The following is a 15510-nucleotide window of genomic DNA, read 5'->3' as shown; positions in this document are numbered from 1 at the left end:
AAGTTGGAGTACCTAACATGGGTGCGAATAAATGACCAAATTAACCTCAAAATGACTCCAACTAAATCAATAGGGAGTCCAAAAAATTGACAAGACAAGTGATGATTAAGTGAAATGCACAATCATAATTTTACATTTAAATGGGTCTAAATAATAGGTATTTTTTTTTTGTTTAAAAAAGAAAAGTCATACAGTACCACTTAAGCTAATGCTCATTGCTTAAGTGGGCTAATTTTGATGAAAACTGAAATGGGTACTTTTTCCTGTTGATTGATTGCTGCAAGCAAAAGTGGTCATAGTCCATCTTTACTCTCGGCGCGTGGGAACTAGTCTTGAGGAGCAAAACGGTTGTAAGGGTAGAATCGGAATGACGAAACTTTTAAGATGCCCCCCTTGCGGCGATGTTCGGCTGATGCGGCGATTTGAGACGTGAAATGATTGTGATGTTGCAGGGCTTATAATTAACACATGTACAATGTGCATAAGTAAGGTGATTACAACTTAAGAGTTAATTAGCAAGGGTGTTTGGACATATTTTCAAGAAAAATGATATTTACACATTATTAATTAAATTTATTTATCAAAATAAAATAATTACTGTTAAAACAGATACGAAGATTTAGAGTGAGATCCCTAAACACATCTCGAATTATATTATTAAAAAGAATTAATTTCATCAAATCGAGCTCCTTCAATGCACTAATTCAATGTTATTTTAGAATGTATTATTAAGTTACAATAGCCTTGAATTTTTAAAATTTTTATCTTTAACATCAGACTCCGTTAAATGCTTTTTCAAATCGATTAAATAAATACATTCATTCAAATTGCACACAAGAATTGTTACTTGGTTGGCTTAAAGAGTTAGTCTACAAAAGTAGTATGTAGTACATAGAATCTTTTCATTTTTATATTGGTCCGTTGAAAGAGGTAAAAGACAAATATTGCAACAAAAATTATTATAAAAGGTAAGAGATAAAAGATCACATGTCATGAACTTACTGAAATCAATTTAAAAAAATTAAATATTATAAGTGAGATGTCTTATAATAATAATAATAATAATAATAACAATTCCAACCTTAACTTTACAAGTAAATAATCATAATATTTTAACTTTACAAGTAAATAATCATAATCATAATCTCTAATTTTTAATATTTTAGCTCTTTTTTGACAAAATAAAAAAAATATTTGAATAATTTTTTTTTTAAAAACACCAAAAAAAATAATAAAAAAAAATAAATTATGTTGAATAAATGACCTCCACCTAACCGAAAAATTAAAAGTAACCATTAAAATTCATCTCTTTTGACATGAAAAAACCCTCACCCAAAAAATATTTATTAAAGATATTATCTCTTTTGTCAAGATTCTAAAAAGACAAAGTTTGAAAAGAAGAGGATTAAAAAAAAGTTATTTTTATCCAATAAATTATTTAGTTTGAGAGGACTCATAAAAAATTATCCAAAAAAAAAAAAAAATGATCTCTTTTAACCTGACTGAAAAAAATAAATAAATAACTTTGTTGAATAAATATCTCTTTGGATTGTAAAAAAAAAAAAAAAAAAAAAAAAAAAACGTCATTTTGGAATAAATTATCTCTTTTGACTGTTAAAAATAAAATTATTAGTATGAAATAAATTATTTTCTTTGAAAGGACCTCCTAAAAAGACAAAGAAAAAAGAAAAAAAAAATAGTAAAGAAGGTAAAAAAAAATGTTAAAGTTATATAAAAGATAATTATGACATTATAAATTAAAGAATGATTGATTAATAAATTCAAGGACTATCTTGTCATTTCATTTAAAAGAAAAAGATAAATGAAATGCAATTGGAGAAAAGTAGAATGCGAATATCAACAAAAAATGAAGTTTTGGTCCAAATTATCCGTTCATAAAACTATTTGAAAAAAATTGTAGTTAGCCTCCCTTAAGATTTGCATAATTACTACTAGGATTAGTAAGTGAGATACATTCTAAATATCAAAACTACCCTTAAGTGCAGTAAGAAAGATTAATGACCATTTCAACTAGAGTAATATTTTAATTGGACAAAAGCACCTTTACTTGTATCTCTGTAACCTGCACCACTTTTCCTGGTCAGATAAAACACTTTCCCACCCTTTTTTATGGTAGTATATTTTTTGGCACCAAGCATTGATGAGAAAGCTATGCTAAAGTTTCAAAATCTGAGACACTAATTTTAAAATACTCCAATGAAAGGTCAGCTCACATGGAGCTATGTCCATGTCCATATAATTGTTGAGGTAATGATGTGTTAACTTTCACGGACACAAGTGTACCAACCTGCCTCGATGTGAGCTTAATTTGGGTCTGACATTCTGCACTTAATTTGCTTAGAAAAAGCTACACGAAATAGCAGGCACCACATACATACAAAATGCCTTTTGTTGTTGGCAGGTAGGTACTCACTCACTGCTATCTCAAATACCAACGATGGATGGGATGATGATGATGATGTATCCTTCACCACCAAACTACTTGCTACTATTTCTTTTGAGTTTCCATCTTCACCAAAACTTCAAAAACTGACTCACCAATTTATGTGTAGTCACACTTACACCACCCACTTGCTTCCAACTCAGAAACCTCGACTTTCATTCTCATTCTTTTGGCACCAATCATGGTCTTACTAACACAAACAAATCCTTAATCATCCTCCAATATTAAATCCTGTAAAACCTTTTATCAGATACCAAGCATAAACACAATTGAATACATGATCTCTTTTATTATGACATTTCAACATACACAAACCTGATTATATAACACGACCACTAATATAGAACTCCATGGACGAAATTCATTTAAGTAGTATTACAAGGCAGCATACGTGTTTTTTTTTTTTTTTTTCAACAAAAAAGTATCTGTATAAGGGCAGTCATAATTTTCAGAGCAACGTTCGCGATAACAACCTAATCCAATTTCGAGCTTAGATATTCAAACATGAAATATTCATGTTCTTAGAAGGCATTTCTAGGTCTCCAAAGTTGAGTCTTGAATTCATACCTTCTACGCTACCAATTCAGATGGGGGAGTATCGGCAGCTTGGAGACGTTTCTCTTCCTCCTCAAGTCTTTTCAACCATTTAAATCCAAGATCACATCCTGCTTTTGCAGCAATTTCAAACTGTTCTCTTGCCTTCTCTACTCCATCTTGCACGGGGCTTCCCTCATTCTTCCTTAATGTTCTTGTACCGGAAGCTCTTTTTGAGTTGAATTTTGTCAGAGATTCTGGGACTTCAACACCTGAGACATGCGGGTATGCAGCTAAGAAAAAAAAAAAAAAAAAAAGAAAAGAAAAGAAAGAAAAATAGCCAACACAAATTGAGTAGGAACTACTGATTTATGCTAGATAAATTGTAGGTGGATCTAAAAAAATTTATTTTAGGGTTTATTGCAGGGTGAGGGCAAAGCAAACTTTCTATTTGTAATCTATATTCTCTATAATACTTTGACAATTTATTTATAACAATTTATTTTACACCTTTTTTACATGAAAGTTCAAATATATATATATATATATTTATATAATTAGATATCATCAAAGTCCAACTTCTCAAGTATATATCTTAGTTTCTTTTTATATAATGGAAATTAAAAAATTATTTAAATTATATGTGAAAGATATCCTTGGATGGATAGAAAAGAAAAACTACAAAGAAAATGATATACTTTGCGATTAAGAAGACTGAAGAAAGTCGGCTGAAGAATTGGATGGAAATAGAAGGGTGCATAGCTAGTATCTAATGGATAAATTTCATTCAGCTTGAATAATCAGCCTACTTTCTTTACTTGTGTATCTTCACCCATCCCACTACCCTAATATTTGTTCAACCAATAGGTCACAATATCATAGGCTTCCCATTCTCCCAATGAGCGTAAACATTTGAAATTCCTTTCCTTTTTATTTTAATTTTTTATATAGTTATGTGAACTAGTTGAATATTAATATCCATCATCTATATATTTTTCCTTCTTTTCGCTTATGGAAGACTGAATTTTCTTATTTATCAAAATGAAGGTGAGTTTTTAGCATTAACCCAATTACCAATCATGCAGACAAGGGTTTATGGAGTGTTGAGCACCAATCATGTGTACATCAACTGGGCTATATGGCAAAAACTAGTAGATGTCATCCCTACAATATCAAATGTATGCTATTTACAGAAGACTTCGCATGCAGTGCAATTTTAATCAAAATAAGTATCTGGCAATAACAACCAACAAGGTATGGACAATGAATTCAAGAACAATTTTATCTAAAAAGTAACATTAACCCAAAAAAGGAAAGGAAACTGTTATAAAGTATCTGCACATAATTCGAATAAGAAAAGCATATTAAGGTAGGAAGAGTTAACCTCTTAGTAGAAGGGACCCATATGCTATAGCGGCACCAGCATGCCCCTGCATATATGCAAAGAAGGTGAGATCATATCAAAGTAGAATTCTTAGTAGGTCAACTAATATTCATAGCTCAAAGTAGAGCTAATGTATTTGATGTCCATATTCTCTAATCTAGAAGGTGCATAAAGGTTCTGCTTCAGTGTATGCCGTGTGTACCCGGACTACATCCCCTTTGGTGCGGTCTAGTAATAAAATTTTTACTTATCAAAAGAAAAAAAAAAATATCACTTTCTAACTGAAACTCCACTACCAATTAATTTGAAAAAAATATTAATCTAGGGAAAACAAAGTTCGAGCTGAGATTGTATATAAACGTTTGTATTGGGATGTAGAAGAGGAACAGGCAGGGAGAGGACTGTTCCATTACTTCTTCTCTCTGTTGAACTCACACCTCGCAAGGGTCTTTTTTGCATTTTTCTCCACTTCCTCACCAATGTCACCCCCCCCACCCCAAATAAAAAAAAAAAATGTATTTGATGGGTACTCTAATCTCCAACCCTTGGTATTGATTTTTGCTAGTACAATTATGATTTGATATATGGATTATGGGGCTGGGGTTTGCATACATTTTCGGTAGGGTCTATTTAAGTGAATAAATAAGATATACTTGTGTGCAAGGTACGAGCCCTCCGTTTTCCAAAGTCATATGTGGAAACAAGCTGAAGCCCGAGCCTGAACATGGCTGACTGAGGTTGAACAAAACAAGCCAAACTTCACAGCTCGCCTTTAGCTTGAGCCAAGCTTGACCACCGTTTCATTTGATCAAGCCAAACAGAATAGGAAAAAAATAAAATAACTCAGCTTGGCACTGTTCATTAGCAGCTGCAATATAACCCTGTTGTCGACTAAAATATAGTTTGAATTGTGCTAGTTCATCCCTACTTAATTAATAAATACATTTCAATGAGAAGAAAGTTCAGTTTCTTATACCTTCTCTGATGCTCTATGGAAACACCAAATTGCTGAGGCAATATCTTTCTTCAAACAATCCCCAGTCAAATATACAGCACCTAGAAGGTAAAGAGCTCCTGGATTCAACTAGAAGATAGAAAGTAGAATAAGATTTCGAGACATATTTTTTCAAGCATAACTAAGACAACTGTGCCTTCAGGAAAGATACCTGATCAACAGCTCTCTCCAAATAATAAAAAGCTTGCTGATCTGATTGAACATATTCATTCTATCCAAATACAAAGGAAAAAAGAAAAGAAAAAAAAAGAACATAAGATAATTATTCAATTAGAGAAGATGCCAGTGTAAAGTAGAATAAGTGAGGGACTAAACAATCAGAAGTATGTGAGCCACGTGGCTTTTTAAGTCATAACCATACATAAAACAGGTAATAATAAATAAAATGCATAGAGGATGAGAGTAAGCCAGCACAAAACCACAGTGATTTGTTACATTTCTCACAATAGCAACACTAAATAAAAATGGTTTCCAGAAGAAATTGCTTACACAACTTGATGATAATGTACAATATTTTGTAAGCTAGGCCTGAAATAATCTGAACTTCACTAAGAGCACAAACCTAGACAGCAACGCCAGTGCTTTGCGATTTACAAGACAATAATCAGATAAAAGGTATCTCAAGCTTGTTAGGAATATAATAACAATCCAATTTGATGGGTTTGGATGAACACAGAACTCTTACCCAAAAAAAAAAAAAATTTATCTGAAACGCATACTGGCATGCATTGGCCCATGATCAGAAACAAAATCTACGTAAGATTTTACATATACCTAAATGAATAAGAAAGAAATAAAGGAAAAACTATGAAGATTTGTTGCAAGTGGGAGAAATGTTCACCCACATGTGAGCGAGAGAGAGAGAGGATCACACTCATGCAATTGTGACTAATCTCAACAATGCCATGGACAATTGGCCATTTAATACCACTAAGGTAGATGAGAACTAAACTAAATGATTTACACTTTACAAAGAAATTGCAGTATGCATGGAAGTTGAAGCATCGTATGGATTAAAAGCAACAATTTTAATTAGCTTTGAGTGGATTTCTTAGTTTGCACGAGAATGGTGGGTTCACATAGAGCTTATACCCAACTTTCCAGGCTTCAACTGCAATGCTTACAAGATTAGATGCTGCATATGCTTCAGCAAGCAGAGACCGGGACTAAGTTATCCTTATAGCAACACGGAACAAAGCTTCATGGAATATGAAATGATGGATAAATATCAAGAAGCATATAGTGCTCATTATGTAGAAAAAACCGTTAAATTACTGTAAATACCAAGAAAAAATCAAAGGTCACTAAACGATCTCAACAGTACTTTAAAAATAGTACAGAAATATCAAGAACAACCCAACACCTCTCGAAACAAAACAAAACTATTGAATGCCTTCATTGAAAGTCCAAGGGGTTCAATCAAATCAAAGATCTGAAGATCACGATTCTAAAAACAAACGGATCAACATGTATTAATTGAAATATTATGCACAGGGAGCCTGACCTCAACTCTCAGCCGGCAACCCAATTCATACTGTGCATCTGGATTACCCATATCCGCTGCTTCCACTAACAAAGCAGCTCCTCTATCATGAAGAGAAAGGCAAAGATTGCAAATTATGTCCATCTAGATATACATAATCAAGTAACAAACATAGTGAAGGCATTTTGCAAATCATGGGAAATCGATTACTGCATATAAAAAAAAAAAAAAAAAAAAAAGAAAAAAAAAAAGAAAAAAAAGAAAAAAAAGAAGATATTTAACAGCACTACAGAATAGTCTATAATCCATGTGAATTGAAAAATGAAAATCTGCGACTTTTACCTCTTCTGCTTATCTAAATGTATATTGATATACGAGCTTTGTAGTGACTTTTATACACAAATATCTATAGCGACTGTAACAAAAACTGAAGGGGAAAAATAACAGAGAGGAAAGTGATAAGTTCCTTACATAGCTTTACATGCCCCTGGGACATGGTATTTGAAATGCAATTTGGACAAATAAAGTCTAGCATTGGTATTTGTGTTGTCAGCCTCCAGAGCCAACTCAAAGTTCTCCTTTGCTGTCTGATGTGAAACTTGCACAAGAAAAAAATGTTGACATATTTTCCTCCATGGTCAAAATTGCAGAATAAGAAAGACAATATTTGGAAGTTGAAAGCATAGAATTAAGCCAATTACTGATGAAAACCTAACTCTTAAACAGACATTAACAATAGAAATTCCAAATTACATAAAACAAAAAACAGAAGATGTGGCAACGTTAATGAACTCATTTTAAGAGTCCACAAAACCACAGTTTAACAGTAAAATCGTTAATATTTCTTCATAATTTTCAATTTGTCATGACAGTTACTTGTCCAATAGAAAACTTGCTACCTTCAAATCCAAATTTTAAACCATAACAATAATTGCATCTCCTAATCAGCATAGGAATCCAATAAATTAAATTGAGCTATCTTTTTTTTCCTTTTCATACATAGGATTAATTCAGTAAAATGCCAAATAAGAAGAAGAAGAAGAAGAAGAAGAAGAAGAAGAAGAAGAAGAAGAAGAAGAAGAACAACAACAACAACAACAACAACAACAGCAGCAAACAAATTATGAGCTCATCTCTCCCAAGAAATTTACAAAAGAATTGTTAAAATTAAAGATCTCCCTCTTATCCAAAAAAATACAGGGGGATTAACATCGTACACTTCATCCTTAATTGAGCAACTCCTCAACAAGCACAAGTTCTGCTCTTACAAAATGAATCACCACAGGCATAAACTTAACTGGAATCATAACAATAATCAATGAAGCTTACTGCTTCTTGCTGTTTAAAGAATAAAGCAATAAGAGAAACGCTGAACTTCGTCATCTATGTACCATCATCTCCATGTTTGCATGTAAATTAGTATATGCATAAAGGAAGAGGAAATGACATCTCAAGGGTACCAAACAACCTAAGGAGGATGATAAACGTCAATGTGAAAAACATTGACATACAGACAAACACATGCATTGTAACAACCCTCACCCTATTCAGACACAATATTGTCCGTTTTTGGCTCCCCCCAACCAGAGACTTCCCAATGGGTCACCCATCCTGCTACTATTCCAGGTTAAACACGTTTTCTGGTAGGTTCATGACCATCACGGCTTTAAAATGCGATGTGTCATAGAAGGGTGTAGAACCTACATATAGCACTTCACTTTCCCACACGATGTGGGATCATGACACATTGTAGCCTGTCAGTGCTCGCTCACATCACACCCCTCACAGAGGTTGTCAAATGCATCAATACAAACATCATTTAAACAGAATAAAATAATAATAATAATAATAATTTCTTTACAAAAAATTATTTTACCCTGAGGAGAGGGATGAGACGTTTGTCATTAAGTTCTGCGTAATCAATGACTCTATCAACTTCCTTCAAAGCACTCCACCCTTTGGCTACAAACTCCATTGCCTTTTTATTTCTACTATGCATTCCTCTCTATAGCAGAAAGATAAAGTCAAATGAAAAAATCAAATTGGTATTCAGGGAAAAAAAAAAAAAATCAAATTGGTGCACAATGGAAAGGTGGAAAAACTTGCCAGTGGAATGAATTGGGTGAGGTGAAGTGGGTTCTGTTTCTGAGTGGCCTTCGCAACGAACAATCTCAGCATCTTTTCTTTTCTTTTCTTTCTATTTTTTCCTGAGAGGAACCAAACACAATAATGTTGGCCGAGCTCAGAGAAAAAAAACACAGACTATCAACGGTGTCCCAATAACTGCATTATTCAATCCAGTTTCAACTGTCAGATCAGCGTAACAACATTGTTTACCCGAGCAATTTACCAATACATAATTCATGGCAGATTGTTAACACAAACAATTTACCTTTCTTTTCCTGAGTTTGTGTCCTTAATCGCCTATAGGGTATTGAACTGTGCATAGATGCGTGTTGTTACATATAAACATCTCTATGAGGCATAACCACAAGCATATTGTGTGCAGTATAAAATGGAAACGAAGCAAAAACCCACAACCCAGATTAAATACATGAAAAACGATACTTAGATGGTAACAATATTAAGCACCGCTAAGGAATTATGACATCTAAAAGGCCCAAAGGCCGTGGGTCACTTGCATTAAATTGGACATATATATATATATATATAATATATGGGTGAGAGAGAGGAGAGAGAGTAGACAAATATAGTATACACTTTAGACAATTAGAGCTGGTTAAATTCACATAACAAAATGAAACTAAAATGAATTCTTTTTTCTTTTTAACCTTTTCTGTTTTCCTTTTTCTCTCTCCTCACTGTGCTCGGCGAAGTGAATACATGATGAATAATAATTTTTGAACTCAAGCAGTCATGCTACAAGCTTTAGCAATATTTAAGGGCGTGTTTGTTTTTGCTTTTAAAATTAAAAAAGAAACCATTTATTCTGTCTCTCTTGTGTTATTTCTCTCTAAATTCTCTATCACACATTTTTTTTTTCTATTTTTTTTTTTTAAATTCCAAAAATTACGAATATGATTACAAAAATAAAAAATGGCTTAAAAAAGAAAACATTTTCTCTGACTTGGGCACTGGCCATATATTCCGAATAATTAATACATTTTGATCTTATTGCTGAAAAAATGCATATAATTTTCTCTCCTTATTTCTCTCTATCACGCTTCTTTTATTTTTTCAAAAAAAAAAATCCAAAAATTACGAATATGATTACAAAAATAAAAAATGGCTTGGAATAAAACCAATTTCTCTGACTTGGGCACTGACCATATACAATAAAAAATGACCATATGTAGAGTTGTTGCGTAAGTAATTTAAGATAATTATTAGACAAGTAATTTAAAATGGTTGCATAATAAATTATTGCAATGTAAAATTGTTGCAGTGATATGGAACATCTTGCCACAAGAATGACGTTTATTTGACTTAAAATTTCGACACCAATTGTCACAGCCTAAAGTTTAGGATATTTGACTTAAAATTTCGACACCAATTGTCACAGCCTAAAATTTAAGACTTTTATTTGACATGAAATTTTGATACCAAATTGTCACAGCCTAAAGTTTCAGCACCACTCTAAGCCATCGCTTCTGCTCGTGCAAGTCCTTGTCAGGCTAACTATATTTAAAACTAATAAGCCCCATGATTTAACAATGAGAGCAACCAATTTAATTCGAGAATGGCCCAAACTTGCATAACAAACTTACTTGAATGATGGCAATGGCAGCTTTTACGGCAAGCATAAAGATTTGGTAGGTTCATGATATTGCACTACTCATTTTTCAGAACATGTAATTGTGTGTGTATCCTATAAATATTTATGACAAACCAAAACAAGCATCCTCATTGATCTAGAGCCTATTGATGATACATATGATCATTTAAACTTTAAATTATACTAACAACATATCTTCTGTGTGCATGAATTGCCACAAGCTTGGCAACTTGTTCTTTATAAGCATGACACAGCCTCCTATCAGATCACAATGTATTAGGAGATACAACACACCAAGTCCATCTTTCGTCTGATTAGAGTACCATCTTCAGGCTTGAAGAACCTGGCAATGAACTATGTGACTTTTAAGGCGGTTTCTACCAGCAAGGTTCAACCAGATATTCGTGACCAATGTCTTGAACTGTCCCTTCCCGGCAATAGTTTCCCATAAATGTTCTGCAGTAGCACCCCTTGCATCTCCAGATTTTGACACATCAACCATTGAAATACTCATATTGTTTCGAATAATACAAAGTTTTCCATTGAGAGGGACAAGTGCGGCTGCCTCAAAAGCCTTGGAATTCCCCAAATGCATCCTACTATCAATATACTTGCTCCAGGAATCAGTCGCTTCATCATAAACCCTAAGTTTGCAGCCATCTTTGCAGTCCAAAGCATAGAGATGCCCATTTAAGGAAGCACTCGGGTTCCTCCAGCCTGCAACCATTCCGCCATAAACAGGGTACCAGCTGTCATTTTCAGGTTCGTACATCTCACTTAGAACCTGTCGGTGAGATCCTAGCCCCTTTAAGAACCACTTGCCGTCGTAAACAACCCCAATGAATGGCACCATTGCTGTGCTCATATCCGAAATGAAGGACCACCGATTCTTGTTGGGATCGTAAACTTCAGCTGATCTCAAGGACCGATGCACCCCCTCATTCTCCCCACCAGCTACATACAAACAATTGTTTATGACACAAGAGCCAAAGAAATGTCGTCGCCTAAGCATATCTGGAGCACGGTGCCATTTGTTAGTCCGTGCACTATAAAAAATGACTCGCCTCATGGAACCCTTCATTGGGTCTTTGCCACCAAACAAGTACAGATGACAGCCACTGAGAACAGCACATCCAAACCCAAGAGCTTCAGAATATTCCTTGGGGATGGGAGGGAGAGGCTGCCAAAGCTGATATATGGGGTCAAAGGCATGCCACGAGATTTTACCATCTCGGTCTCTCTTCATGATGTATATCCATTCTTCTGCGATTCCAAGGCTCTTTCGAAGCGAGTAAAAGAAATTACCAGCCAAAAGACGATACCATCTTTTGCAGACTAGCCGGAGCTTACGGTGCTCAACTCTTGGGACCCGGATCAAGCAAGCAATAGCAAGATCGTCAGGAAGTCCAGGAAGCAGGGGGGATTGGCTCCGGTTTCTGTCGCCACGCGCTGGCTTCTGCCTAGATGGATGAATAGAAGGTTTGATGTCGGGCTGAAGACAGAGCTTTGTCCCAGGAACAAATTTCTTCGCTCCAGCAACAGTTTTGAGGCCTGCATCTACTCTACAAAAACATGCTGTTGTATCAACCTGCAAATATACAACTACGGTCACATTTTAATTCTTTTTCTGTAAGTTTCCACCACCCCACCTTAATTTTCTCTTTCTCAACAAAGCAACAATTCACCACAATATGTTATGCTAGTGTCAGCATCTAAGGCAATAATCACAAATTCCACCTTCATGTGCGTTCTATCATGCCTTCATTCTAGAGAATGAATTAGTGCCCTTAAAAATAAAAAACGGAAAAAAATGGCTTCTTTTCCATGAATGTTCATACTCCACAAACACTTGCAATAAACTTTTGAGCTATATTTCTAATACCTTTAATAACCAGACTAAGCATCAGTCATTGTTAAGATAGATGAAAACACACATACAAATATATATATTTATATGTATAAAGAAAAAGAGATTTATATATATATATATAAAACACACATACAAATATAGAATTTCATTAATTGACATAGAGATTAGTCTAACATAAATATTTTGGCAGTTTCAAAATGGTAAAACCAAATAAATGGAAGTTGGGATTATTCTGGGATTATAGTGAATTAGATCACAGAAAACATATCTATGGTATTTTATTTTATTTTTTTTTTTAACCTATATCTATGGTATTGACAAAAGCTGAAAGGGAAAAACGAAAATTACCAGAGGAGGTTGAATCACTTTGTCCATTCTTTAACATTCAATAGCTCCCAATTCCAAATTCATGAACATCAATGCAGCTTGAAAGCCCAGATTCAAAATCAAATGGCTATGTATCAACCATCAAACCCTGCAATGAAAATATAGAAATTAGAAATGAACTCATAAACCTAGCTGCCAACCTGCCACAAAGTCACTACAAAGTATAAATTCACCTTCATAAACAAAAATCCAATCTCAGAAAATCAGATAAAAATCTGGCTTAAGTTTCCAAAGAAACAATATTGAAATTCTCGATTTGAAATAGTCCGATTGGACGTGCAATGATCACCATATCTTAATCTTATAAACTCGCTTAGGGATCCCAAGAAATTCCAGAGTTAACCTCAAAAAACCAACAATCCGCCACAGAAATTTAAACCCCAACTTGCGAATCTCTATTACCGAGCACCAAAACAGAGTATACAGTCAACAGACTCAACACAGGCTGATCAAAATTCAGATCCAAATACCAAAATTTTCAATCTTCAAAACCTCAGACCCAAAAATATCAAATTTCTCAATTTTCAGAAACCATGTCTGAAAAAAAAAATCCCATATGGAAAACAACGGAGAATCAACTGTCATGGATTGTAGAGAGAGAAAGCACAAATCCCAAATCTTATCCTTATAGGAACCCTAGAACACCAAATGCGAGACAGTAAGAAAATGGGTAAAGAAAAGCACTGAAGAAAAGAGATGAGAGATACCCTCTCTCTCTCACCATTAATCTTAAGTGGAAAATTGGGCCCATAAATCCAACGGCACAACCTACCAAGCACAAGAGTGTGTTTAAGAAGAGACGAAAGAGAGAGAGGGGTGAAAAAAAGCAAACCTAAACCATTAAAGGAGGAGAGAAAGAGTTGCTGTATGTGATGACACTTTGTCTGTGGTTTTAATTGAAAAAACAAACAAGAATCACAAATTAATTCAAAGATAGCAACTGTATAGAGAGAGAGAGTTACAGAGCGAGACTATGAAGCGCACAGACCTTTACAAGGGGTGCTGTAGACATACTCGTATATCTAATAACTTTCTATATTTAATATTGTATTTCCTTAAAGATTTTTTTTTTCTTTTTTTCCAGAATTTCCTTGAAGATAACTTTTTTAGATTTCCCTGATAAATTCCTTGTCTTTTATTATATGATTATATATAATAAATCACAAGTTAACATTTTACACATTCTATCTTTTGATTAAAATAATTTATTTTATGATATTTTAAATTAATTTTTTTTATATAGTGAAATTGCTTAAATATTATTTTTTTTTGGTTCAAAATATACTAATTTAAAGGAGAGTTTATCGTTACTCTTTCTACGTATATATTTTATCTCAATGAAAGTAATGTTAGGCCTGCATTCCATAATTCACGAGCGAATATGTAAAATTCTCCGATCCACATATATTGAACAATTACCGAAATAATTAATCATATATTTTATACTTTTAAAACATTTTGATTTAGATATGTAACATAATATTATAGTAAAAATTGTTAATATATATAACATGATAGATTTGATAATTCTAGACTTTTTTGTCATAAGTTTCATAGAAAATCATTAACAATAATATATATAACATGTTGAATAATTTTTATTTTAAATTTATATATAGAATATTACATATACTTTTGATTTTTTTAAAAAAAATATTAAATTATATTAATATGATAGATATTGTTGTATTCTTGTTGTATTTGAATTTATTTTTAAAAAATTATACTATTTTTGTCCCATATTAGTAGTCCAATATTTCATTTTTAGATGTCCCAAATTAATTATCTGTTACGGGGTTGGGACCATGACAAGCCCCCTGACAGCCATGGGATGCTGTGAGCGTGCACTGGGGGTGCCCAGTGGCATTTTCGTAAAAATGGCGAAAAAGTGAAGCTTGGAGTTTTGGCTCGAGATCTTTATGGGAGGTACCTTGAGTCATAGAAGATGGTTGGCGCAGACGGCACTCGATTTGGATGTCGTGCACTTTGAGACATTTATATGTGGGTGCAGATTAGCGGGCTTGGCACGGGCTAAGTTCATAAGGTTGGCTCAGATGTTGCTTAAAGCATGGACCACACAAGTCATGTACGTGTGGCATAGTCAAGTCAGGGACATGGGTACAAGGCAGTGGGCGTAGGCAAAGCTCAGCGTGCAAGGTTGGCTCAGGGGACTCAGATATGGCTTATGGTTACAGAAGATGGCTAAGTGGGCTCAGGTGGTTGGGGGAAGTTACACTTCCCACTAAGTGGGTCTAGTTGGTTGGGGGAAGTTACTAACACTTCTCACTAAGTGGGCTCAGTTGATTGGGGGAAGTTACACTTCCCACTAAGTGGGCTCAGTTGGTTAGGGGAAGTTACTAGCACTTTCCACTCATGTGGGGAGTGGGGGTGTGATGAATAACTTCTCATCCATGTGGCATAGATTTGAGAGGACAACACACAGGCGGTTGGAGGTGGTTTTTTCCACTATACTGAATGCAACTTCCTGTGGACACGTGGCATGAGCAGAACATGCCAACAAACTAGTAATTGGGCTTGTCAACTACATATGTAGTGTTGGCACACTTAGTGGGTGCCAACATGACCCTAGGTGGATGGGGGTGTCATTCACCACTTTAGTGGGTAGTTGTGGGTGGA

At 34.2% G+C, this 15510-nt stretch overlaps 2 protein-coding genes across 3 annotated transcripts; both read right to left on the bottom strand.

The window, feature by feature from the left end:
- Positions 1-2202: 2202 nt before the first annotated feature.
- Positions 2203-8923, bottom strand: LOC132277279 (uncharacterized). Of its 2 annotated transcripts, XM_059779093.1 has the most exons (8): positions 8757-8923; positions 7352-7467; positions 6902-6983; positions 5549-5608; positions 5359-5466; positions 4383-4428; positions 3032-3270; positions 2203-2695 (listed from the first exon to the last, which is right to left on the bottom strand). In XM_059779093.1, the coding sequence occupies exons 1-7, from the start codon at positions 8877-8879 to the stop codon at positions 3035-3037; spliced, it is 771 nt and encodes a 256-aa protein (XP_059635076.1). In that variant the 5' UTR covers positions 8880-8923; the 3' UTR covers positions 2203-2695; positions 3032-3034. The 2 variants fall into 2 exon arrangements, with proteins under 2 accessions (XP_059635076.1, XP_059635075.1); XM_059779092.1 differs by lacking the exon at positions 2203-2695 and having other exon boundaries at positions 2725-3270.
- Positions 8924-10718: 1795 nt separating this feature from the next.
- LOC132277278 (F-box/kelch-repeat protein At1g55270-like) lies at positions 10719-13855 on the bottom strand. The gene is made up of 3 exons (XM_059779091.1): positions 13047-13855; positions 12835-12961; positions 10719-12204 (listed from the first exon to the last, which is right to left on the bottom strand). Exons 2-3 carry the CDS (start codon positions 12859-12861, stop codon positions 10945-10947), a joined length of 1287 nt encoding a protein of 428 aa, XP_059635074.1. The 5' UTR covers positions 12862-12961; positions 13047-13855; the 3' UTR covers positions 10719-10944.
- Positions 13856-15510: the final 1655 nt, after the last annotated feature.

Source organism: Cornus florida, unplaced genomic scaffold, assembly GCF_030987335.1.
Source record: "Cornus florida cultivar Cherokee Brave unplaced genomic scaffold, ASM3098733v1 CherokeeBrave_3.0.0_Hap2_Chr10, whole genome shotgun sequence".
NCBI classification, from domain to species: Eukaryota; Viridiplantae; Streptophyta; class Magnoliopsida; order Cornales; family Cornaceae; genus Cornus; species Cornus florida.
Note: the sequence above shows the minus strand (reverse complement) of the source record. Positions and strands in the feature narration are given on the sequence as shown.